Below are 11206 nucleotides of genomic sequence, written 5' to 3' on the forward strand. Positions count from 1 at the left end.
ATTTTTTAAAGTGAACATTTGTAACTCAAATCTTTGCTTCTGGGTGGTCCCTGGAACAAAATATTTTTAGATGGGGTTCCGCGGCCAAATACATATCATTTTGGGGGTCCTTGACATGAAAAAGTTTGAGAACCACTGATCTAGATAGTGTATACCAGTGGTTCTCAAACCTTTTCATGTCAAGGACCCCCAAATAGATAATGTATTTGGCCGCGGACCCCCATCTCAAAATATTTTGTTCCAGGGACCCCAAGAAGCAAAGATTTGAGCAAAGAATTTTGTCTTTAAAAAAAAAAAATATATATATATATATATATAGTCAAAGATTTGCGCAAATGTTCACGATTTTTCTAAAATAGCAGATCTACAAGCTAACTTTCCAGTATATCTGCTATTTTTGAAAAGCCAAAGTATACAATAGTGGTTAAAGTGGTTAAAATGATCTCTCTATCCTGATTGGATGAAATTAGTCCGAATAGAAACTGTGGACACGGCCCCCTAGCCTAAGGTGTCTTCTTACCTTTCTTTTTCTCCTGCAGGATCATGATGTTGTCTCGCTCGCCGCTGCCGCCGCCCTGCTGGCCGGAGGAGGCGGTGATGCGGAAGGAGCCCTCGCGGACGAAGGAGGTGCGGCTGGCGTCGAAGGAGGCCGTCACGCCGCACTCCTTCTCCCTGCGCTGCTTCCTCTCCAGGCAGGCGGCGAAGGCACAGCCCACCGCGTGGCTCAGACGCTCCCCCTGGTGGCACCGGGAAGAGACGACAACGACGACGACAAAACGTTGTGTTTTAGAGTCGGTGGTTCTCAAACGTTTTCAGGTCAAAGTCTTTAATATTTTTGCAAAAGAAATTCAAAAATAGCAGATGTACAAGAGCTTGTCGATTTGCTATTTTTGAATAGCCAACATATAAATGGATGAAGTGGTTAAAATGATTGTGATGCTATGCTATATTAACTCATTCACTGCCAGACTTATTTCTGGCTATGTTTGCCCACTACCAGCAATTCACAGAAACTTTATATCCATTATATTCGCTCATCTGACCGTTTGTAAACACTAACGGTATCAGTGTGCGTCGCCCAGAGAAAAAAATATCCACCCGCGACGGCCCCTTGCCTTGTTACATGTTGAAAATAGCAACATGCGAAACGCATGGCAAAAAAAGTCAACTCAAGATACAGCTGTTTTCATGAAAACGCCAGACAGGAAGTGGACGGAGGCGGAAATCTTTGGATGATGTTTTTTTCCGTATCCTTGTGAGTAGAAAGTGAACGTGATCACTCGGTTGATAGAGAACAGCGCGATCTTTTATAAAACCACAAAAAAAACTCAATCTCGTCTAATCTCGTCCTTGGCGGTGTGGGCGTTTGGGCGAATTCCCTTGGCAGACAATGAGTTGAATACTTTTGCTGGGGCAGTGGTTAAATTGAACTCCAAAAGGAGCACAAACGGAATTAATTCATCCATTTGCACACTCTCATGGTTTCATTTGACCGTGTGTACCAATGTTTTGCCGGAACAGTTACTGCTCAAAGCATTAATGAACGACGCCTTCCAACTTTGAGGCTAACATTTCTCGCCGTACACTGCGTTTCCGGTCTCTTCTCATACAAAATAAGGCTTTTAAAGTGTGGCCGGTCTCACAATCCAATGTCAAAGAATAATAAGCAGGTCATCATTTGGAGCTAAACCACTCAAATGTTCTACTTAAGTAAAAGTATCAATAGTGCAATGTGGTGTTCAAAATGTTACTTGAGTAGTACAAAAGTATTGGCATCAAAATATACTTAAAGTACCAAAAGTGAAAGTAAAACAGTTGTGAGCTTGTAGATCGGCTATTTTCAAATAGCCTATATATAAAACATGGCTAAAGTGGTTAATATATGTTCTATAAAATAATTATTTATATCTACAAAGTAACTAGTAACTAAAGTTTTCAAATCATTGTAGTGGAGTAAAAGTACAATATTTGACTCTGAGATGTAGTGGAGTAGAAGTAAAAGCATTGAACATTGGAAATACTCCAATAAAGTAAAAGTATCTTAAAAGTGTACTTAAGTACAGTACTTGAGTACATGTACTTAGTTACTTTACACCATTGCAGGTCGGATTATAGGCCACAAATTATCGGCTTCCAAATCCCCTTTTGTCAAATGTCGAGCAGAGGTTATGAACTGTGTCAGCGAGTGCAACTAATTCCACCCACCCTTCTCTCTCACTGTCTGTCAGTGGTTGTCGAACCAGCAGATCAAAATAAATCTCGAATATTTTTTTTAAAAATACAAATCTCGTCTTCTTGGGGTCCCCTGGCACAAAATACTTTCAGATGGTGTAATGTTCAGTAAACAGATGGGGGGTCTGTGTGGCCAAAATATATGTCAATTTGGGGGTTCTCAACGTGAAAATGTTTGAGAACCACTGTTCTAGCTGAGATAGGATGGATAAGGGCTCTTTTCCCACTAGGAAGAGTATAACGCCGTATTTCCATGACCTGAAACTTTCCACAACCCATGAAGAATTTTGAGTTCTTGAGTAGTGGGTAGCAGCCAGAAGTCAGGGGTTAGTATGACCTCCTGAGCAGGGCCCAAATAAGGTTGAGCTGACCTTATAGGTATCTGAAACCGAGCCCTAGCGTATGGCTAAAGTCTATTCTATTCTACACGGCACAGCATGGTTTGCTTACTTGATTTTATTTCAAAAATACTACTGTTGGTCTTTGAAGATTTGAATGCAGGGCCAAAACACATTTCTGATCTTTGTGTGATATCGTGAACCATCCAGACCTCTTGGGTCTGTTTTCTGTCCCTAAAACCACAAATAAACGTGGGGAGGCAGCATTTGTTTTTTTCATGCACCACACATCTGGAACAAACTCCCGGGAAACTGCAGGTCTGCTGCCACTCTTTTTTTTAAGACCTGGAACGCATCTGTGTCACTTTAGTTTTCTTTGGCTATTCAAAAAATAGCAGATATACAAGCTCATAGCGCTGCACCGAGGGCCGCGCTATGAGCTTGTAGATCTGCTATTTTTGAAAAATCTTGATTAATTTTTTTTCTTTTTTTTTTCCAAAAAACTTTTAGGATTTAGAAAACATTTTTAAGAATGGCCTCAGGTCTTAATGGGTTAAAACACAACTAAAGACATGTCTTTGATTGAGTCACTTTAACTGTTTTACTTTTCTTTCTCTTCTGCACTGTAATCGTATCTGTATCGTATCGTAATGTTTTACTTTGTGTTATGCATCCTAATGTCATTGTATAATTGTGTTTCCTTTGCTTGATGTTCTTTGTAAAGCACACTGTTGTTGAAATGTGCCATACAAATAAAACTGCCTTGCCTTGGCCTTACTTCTTGCAGCGGAAAAGAGACGATAGTGAGACGGAAGTGATTGAGAAGGAGAAATACAGAGACGGAGTGAAGGTGACAGTAGACAGACAGGGCAGAGCTATTCTGTACTGTATGTAACGTATAACCCCTCGGCCCGCTCTCTCTCTCTCTCTCTAATCCCCTCCTCTATAATCCCACAGGGCTGTGCCGCCGGGCTCTGTTGTGCTCAGATTAATAATCCAACCAACAGTCTTAAAGCCAGCCGATCGAAGAGCGGATGACACCAGCACAGGCTGGACTGGAGGACAGACACAGTGCGGGGTTGTTGGTTGTAGGAATTCCTGCCACTCAGGGTCATGGTGGGGCATGGTGCGTAACAGCAGAGCCTTGCTATGGCATCCTAGCGTCTTCTATTGCACTGGTTCTCAAACGTTTCCATGTCAAGGACCTCCAAATGATGTGTTTTTGGGACACATTGGGCTGTCAGGGGTTAGGTCAAAGACGTGAAAACACGTATTTAACACACTCACTGCCAAGTATTAATTCATTAATTATTTCGCCAGTGCCAGCGGTTTGACCTTATTTTGAGTCTTTTTGACACCTTTTTTCAACCCAGATGTAAACAAACAATGTCTCCGTGGAGAGACGAGCCTCTCTTCTTTCCACCGGAACAAAAACATTGTAACCGCGATCGTCCGTTCTGTTGTTATCTGCATATGGCTCGTTTTCACACAAAAAAAAAACAGTCTGGGAGAAGAAATCCGAGCTAGATGTGTTTTTCTAAATCTCATAACATTGGAGTGAACGGGGTGACTCTTTTTTGGATGACGTCATTTCCGGTTCTAGCCTTCTCTAGCAGTCAAGGCATCATTCATAGGTTGGCGAAGAGCGCCCTCTAGCGTAGTCACTGAAAACATGATTGTTTTTCTATGGACGCATACATGCGTCTTTGGTGGTGAACTAAGTGTTGGTTTACACATTGCCTGCCAAGACAACTTAAAACAGCATTTTCAGGCCGCAAGGCGGTGTGAAGGCGTGAAGGGCTGAACATCTAATACTGCATATTGGATGAATATTGTATAACGTCTCTGTCGGATAGAAACCTCATTATGTCCAAATTTGTTACTTTTCAGGATTTCATTAAAAAAAAACAGCAAAAGTAGCTGGAAAAGTAGCTCAAAACACTTTGCTTCACGCCGCGCTTGGAGCGTGTGTATCTGTTACTCTTGATGCTCTTTGTGTGACGCTGCAGTATGAGCAAGTAGGGCGTTTATTTACGAAAAAACACACAAAAAGAATATGGAGATAAGAGGTTTCTTTCTGCCCGACAGAGACGATGTGTTTTATACGTTTTGCGGTCTGGCTGTAACTCACCGAGTCTTTGAGGGCCATGAAGCAGTGACAGATCCATCGTCTCGTGGTTCCGTCTCGGCAGATGTAGGAGAAGGCCTTGTCATAGTTCCGGTCTGGAGCGCAGAACGATACCTTCTCTATGGTCTGGTCCACTATGAGGTCCTGAGAGAGAGAGAGAGAGAGAGAGAGAGAGAGAGAAATTGTTCAGAACAAAATAAATCAGATCAAAATTTATCAGCTATTTTCAAATGGCCTAAATGTATTTTGAAGTGGTTCTATGTTTTGTAATGTCTACAAAGTAACTAAAGTTTTCAAATAATTGTAGTGGAGTAAAAGTACAATATTTTCCTCTTATACTAGTGGAGTAGCAGTAAAAGTACGGAAAATTGGGAATACTCCAGTAAAGTAAAAAAAACTACTCAAGATTGTACTGAAGTACAGTACTTGAGTAAATGTACTTTTTGCTACTTTACACCACTGGTTCGGGCCGCCGAAACTCCAGTTCTATGACGTAACTGGACAGAATTGGGGACACTTTAGAGTTTAAGTGGCTAACCCCCCCCCCCACCACTATAGCCGGCCATCTTCCTGTTGACACACACACACACACCCAGTCAAAGAACACCACTATAGAGCGTCACATGATGATGATGACATGACACTGCAGTGGCTCTTTTCATGGCTGAGGATGTTTCCACCACTTCATAATAGAAAGGCTTTATTCAGTCTGTCTCAGCATGGATACTGGGCAAGGGGGGGGGGCCTCTTTCATTCTCTGTGTACATTAAGGGGCCCCTGACTCCCCCCCCCTGCCCCCCCCCCTCGCCCCCACAACCTCCTCATGACCCACAGAAATAATAAGAGAATAAGAGAATAAGAGAACGCAAGAGAGAAGAGAGAGAGAGAGAGAGAAGAAAGAGAGGGTTCACACACACTTCCTCTCCTCCTGTGTTGCGTGGACAAAAGGAGGGGAGGATGAGGGGAAGGAGAGGAAGAAGGGAGTGCTGAGGAGGAGGAGGAGGAGGAGAGGAGGAGAAGAGGGGTGACGGAGGAGGGGAGAAGAGGGAGGGATGTGGAGATAAAGGAGTGGAAAGAATAACAGTTCTATTCATTGTGGGCCAATTAGTGAATGAAGGGGCCTGCTGGTACCGAGGTGAAAGGCTCTCCCAGCAGCAAAACGGAGAGACGGACGGAGTGTGTGTGTGTGTGTGTGTGTGTGTGTGTGTGTGTGTGTGTGTGTGTGTGTGTGTGTGTGTGTGTGTGTGTGTGTGTGTGTGTGTGTGTGTGTGTGTGTGTGTGTGTGTGTGTGTGTGTGTGTGTGTGTGTGCGCGCGTGCGCACGAGTGCGTCAGTGTGAATTTTGTGTGGTTTCAAGGCATTTGTGCACTGTGTATATTGTGTATATTGTGTATATTGTGTATATTGTGTATATTGTCTATATTGCTTGTGCTTCAGTATGTGCAACACATGCCTGTGTGTGCGCGTGCGTGCGTGTTCAAGGCAATTGTTTACAGGTTCCATATCTTATCCGTGCAATGTGGATTGATTGATTGATTGATTGATTGATTGGATACTTTATTAACAGTTTGCAAAAAGTACAGAGGTACAGTTATACAATAATGCTAAAAAGGATAACAAAAAAAGCTCTGAGGGCTTGTTTCCATTGTGGTCCTGTGTATTCACAGTACATAAAGTACGTAAAGAAATGTGTGTGTGCGTGCATGCGTGTGCGTGTGTGTGTGCGTGTGTGAGAGAGAGAGAGAGAGAGAGAGAGAGAGAGAGAGAGAGAGAGAGAAGGTGACTCACGGTGTGACTATTAGTGGTATACAATACAGTAGCATGTGGCGCAGGATGTGTCATAGTTTGCCCATCCATTGGCTTGACAAAGGTCACACGGAAGTGTCTACGTTTGAATAGGCTATTCGCGAGCGTGTGTGTGTGTGTGTGTGTGTGTGTGTGTGTGTGTGTGTGTGTGTGTGTGTGTGTGTGTGTGTGTGTGTGTGTGTGTGTGTGTGTGTGTGTGTGTGTGTGTGTGTGTGTGTGATTCATCAGCAGGGACGTTAGAAGGTCTCATGTGATGAACTCAACCAGCTGAAAAGATACAGGATGTGACAGCGAGGACATAAGACCCCCCCTCTCTCACACACACACACACACACACACACACATCAGGCGCACAGTAGCCATCCATGGGGGGGCCCTTCTGTTGTCGAGGTTTTAGGGTGACATCATCAAACCGTGCCAGTATGGGAGTTGACAGGGCGCAGAGAGAGAGAGAGAGAGAGAGAGAGAGAGAGAGAGAGAGAGAGAGAGAGAGAGAGAGAGAGAGAGAGAGAGAGAGAGAGAGAGAGAGAGAGAGAGAGAGAGAGAGAGAGAGAGAGAGGGAGGGAGGGAGGGAGGGGAGGGGGGAGCGGGCGGGGGGAGCTGGGTAACATTGCCATGCTGCACATACAAGCAGCTCATTTTCATCCCAACACGTCTGGCTCTGACCTTGGACCTGCTTGAAAAAACGCTGACCTCAGTGGCATGCACGTGCACACACATAGACATGAAAGGGGGCTTGAGCACCTGCCCTTTTACCCGTCTGTAAAAAAGTACCCTCTCCAGCCTAGAAAAAAATCTATTACTCCCAAAAAAGAAAGTTCAACTGCCCCTAGCGGCCTAACGGTAAGGCTGACGGAAATGCCAGTGGATGTGTTGGATGCAGCTCAAACTGAAATGTACTCAGGTATCCAGTTTGTCGCCGTCTGACCTTCCTAGCCCGTGTTTTAAAAGAAAAACGAGCGACAATGGCCAAAACTTAATCGAAAACCGGCGATCGAAAATTGGCAAAAGTGTCCGTTTTCAAGATGTTTTGGCCATTATCTCTGGAACGGAAGGTCCAATCTGCTCAGTTCAAATCTTGCTGGATGCGTGACTTTGAGGACATTAAGTACAATGACCATTTCATTTTATATCGGATTTTCGGGCCTAAAAGTATGGTAATCGGGCCGGCCGGCAATAGGTGCCCTTTTGAAATTCCAGCCCCTGCCTCTCCAAATCCCTCTGCACGTCCCTGTGAGAAGAAACACCTCGTATGTACTGTGCAGGCAGGCACGCACGCACACACACACACACACACACACACAGACACACGCGCACACGTGACACGCTCATGCGCGCCGACCAGTGGTGGAAAAAGTACTTCAATTCCTTACTTAAGTAAAAGTACCAATACTGCAATATAAAATTACTCTGTTACAAGTAAAAGTCCAAAATTAAAAATTTACTTGAGTAAAAGTACAAAAGCATTGGCATCAAAATGTACTTAAAGTACCAAAGGTAAAAGTACTAAATATTTGAAAATAGCTGATCTACAAGCTCACAACGCGTCGCATAGCGACGCGTTGTGAGCTTGTAGATCGGCTTGTAGATCGGCTTGTAGATCGGCTATATGTATAAAATAGGGCTAAAGTGGTTAATGTATGTTTCATGATATCATAATTTATATCTGAAAAGTAACTAGTAACTAAAGTTTTCAAATAATTGTATGTGGAGTAAAAGTACAAAATTTGCCTCTGAGATGTAGTGGAGTAGAAGTAAAAGTGTTGGAAATTGGAAATACTCAAGTAAAGTACAAATACCTCAAAATTGTACTTAAGTACAGTACTTAAGTAAATGTACTTTAGTTACTTTACACCACTGACGCCGACATTGCGCGCACCCGCTTACCTTTGTTTTGTCGTCCACCACCCTCAGTCCGTCTGCCGACACCCACAACACCGCTTTGACTGTCTTTTTACCGCTCTGGAGAGACAGACAATGAGACAGAGAATACGTTCGTTTAGTTTCAAGACCAAGTTGACGATTTTTGTTTTAGCAATTACCGTAGCTTGAATACAGACTCAAGATTCAAGAAAAAAGGCTTATTGTCCGAGTTGCTGTAGCAGTGTGTTCTCTTTGCGTTTGATACAGATTCAAGCTTCTTTCCGTTGTACACGAACACTATGAGAGTACAGTTCTTGGGTTTCAGCTCCTCATACATGAAAATACATATCGTCTCTGTGCGGAAACCTCATACAGTATGTCCAAAGCTGTTACTTTTCAGGATTCAAATTCAAAAGCAGCGAAAGCAGCAGATCTACAAGCTCAAAACGCTTTCGTGTGATGCTGTAATATGATCAAGTAGGGTGTTAATTTACGAAAAAACACATTTGTACACTTTGAGAGTCAAATGAATGAGGAGAGGAGAGTGGCTGGCACTAGGACTGTTTCTCCAGAGGAGGGCACCAGGCAGCGATAATAGCATGGGCCTGGGCTAAAAATACACCAGCCTGTGTAGTGCTGTATACATGACTGACTGACTGACTGACTGACTGACTGGATGAGAGAAACAGAGAAAAAGAGGAAGAGAATGAGAGTGTTTATGTGTGAGAGAGAGAGAGAGAGAGAGAGAGAGAGAGAGAGAGACAGAGAGAGAGAGAGAGAGAGAGAGACACAGAGAGACACAGAGAGAGAGAGAGAGAGACACACAGAGAGAGAGAGTAATAATTATGATGTTTTCTGGTTTCATAACACAGTAGAAATTATGGGCATTATCCAATTAGACAGTCAAAGAGAGAAACAATGTGTGCGTGTGTGTGTGTGTGTGTGTGTGTGTGTGTGTGTGTGTGTGTGTGTGTGTGTGTGTGTGTGTGTGTGTGTGTGTGTGTGCGCACGCGCGTGGGTGCGCATTATTAGCTGATGCTGCATGCGCATGGTGCAGTGTAAGGTGTGTAATGACCTCCAGTGACGTTGGAGTGAGCACAACGGTTGCTACAGTAAAACACACTGCACCACAACACTGCAGCTCAGCTGAGCGCCACAAGTGTTTGTGTGTGTGTGTGTGTGCGTGTGCGTGTGCGTGTGCGTGTGCGTGTGCGTGCGTGTTGAGAGATACTTACAACTTTGAGCTTCTTCACTGCCTCCTCACATACATGCATCCCTCGGGACTCCTCTACCTCGACCAAACCCAGGTACTAGAGAGAGAGAGAGAGAGAGAGAGAGAGAGAGAGAGAGAGAGAGAATGTGGTGTCTCATTGTCGCAGGGTAACTTTCACATCTGACAAAATAATAACCTTGAACAAGTGGGTGGATGCATGGATTAAAGCAAAATAAAATCTCATGACTGAAAAAGAAATGACCAAGTCTAATGTGTGATTTGTGAACACACTCACTCACTCACTCACTCACTCACTCACTCACTCACTCACTCACTCACTCACTCACTCACTCACTCACTCACTCACTCACACACACACACACACACACACACACACACACACACACACACACACACACACACACACACACACACACACACACACACACACACACACACACTCACTCACTCACTCACTCACTCACTCACTCACTCACTCACTCACACACTCACTCACTCACTCACTCACTCACTCACTCACTCACTCACTCACTCACTCACTCACTATTATACTTTTACTCCACTACAATTATTTGAAAACTTTAGTTACTAGTTACTTTTCAGATATAAATTATAGCATTATAAAACATACATGAACCCCTTAAGCCTTATTTTATACATAGGCTATTTTCAAACATTTTAGTACTTTTACTTTTGGTACTTTAAGTACATTTTGATACCAATACTTTTGGTATGCAGTATTGATACTTTTACTTAAGTAAAACATTTGAGTACTTTTTTTCTACCACTGCACGTGAGTGACATGGAATGGAAAGGCACCTCTGTTTCCAGCTATGACTTGGCTGCTGATTATGAGGAAGGGAGGAGAGAGAGAGAGAGAGAGAGAGAGAGAGAGAGAGAGAGATGGAGAAGGGCGTTTTTGCAGGCTCACATCCTCTGTACGGTGTACGGAAAGCCCCAGGGGACAGAATTAAAGCTACCGCACCGCACCGCTCCCAGAGTGGGAAAACCCTTTTTAGCCTATTATAGCCGAAAGAGAGAAGAACAGGAGGTCCCTGAGAGTCTGTCTGTCTATCTATCTTTTCTGTTCTGAGGCAGCGTGTTTCTCTGCACACCCAGGCAGTGGTGGAAAAAGTACTGACATTTTTACTTAAGTAAAAGTATCAATACTGCGAAGTAGAAGTACTCTGTTACAAGTGAAAAGTCCGGAATTAAAAATGTACTCAAGGATAATTCCTTTTAACAGGTCGTTCATGAAAGTCCTTGCGGTCTTGTTTCCAATGAGAACCTGAGTAAAAGTACTTGAGTAAAAGTACGAAAGTATTGGTATCAAAATGTACTTAAAGTAGCAAAAGTAAAAGTACAAAAATGTTTAAAAATAGCAGATCTACAAGCTCACAACGCATCGCAATGTGACGCGTTGTGAGCTTGTAGATCGGCTATTTTCAAATAGCCTATGTATAAAATAAAGGCTAAAGTGGTTAATGTATGCTTTATAATATAATAATTTGTATCTGCAAAGTAACTAGTAACTAAAGTTTTCAAATACTTGTAATGGAGTAAAAGCACAATATTTGCCTCTGAGATGTAGTGGAGTAGAAGTAAA

General features: G+C 43.2%; 1 protein-coding gene across 1 annotated transcript in view; it reads right to left on the reverse strand.

Moving 5' to 3' along the window:
- Window positions 1-11206, reverse strand: part of numbl (NUMB like endocytic adaptor protein) — a 62097-nt gene that overhangs the window by 22369 nt on the left and 28522 nt on the right. Inside the window, exons 3-6 of the mRNA XM_084065070.1 lie at window positions 9602-9676; window positions 8391-8465; window positions 4702-4842; window positions 521-737 (exon numbers count right to left, since the gene is read on the reverse strand). Of these exons, the coding sequence (XP_083921196.1) occupies window positions 521-737; window positions 4702-4842; window positions 8391-8465; window positions 9602-9676 (508 nt within the window). The remainder of the gene's footprint in view (window positions 1-520; window positions 738-4701; window positions 4843-8390; window positions 8466-9601; window positions 9677-11206) is intronic.

Source organism: Gymnoscopelus microlampas, assembly GCF_963454915.1.
Source record: "Gymnoscopelus microlampas genome assembly, chromosome: 8".
Classification (NCBI taxonomy): Eukaryota; Metazoa; Chordata; class Actinopteri; order Myctophiformes; family Myctophidae; genus Gymnoscopelus; species Gymnoscopelus microlampas.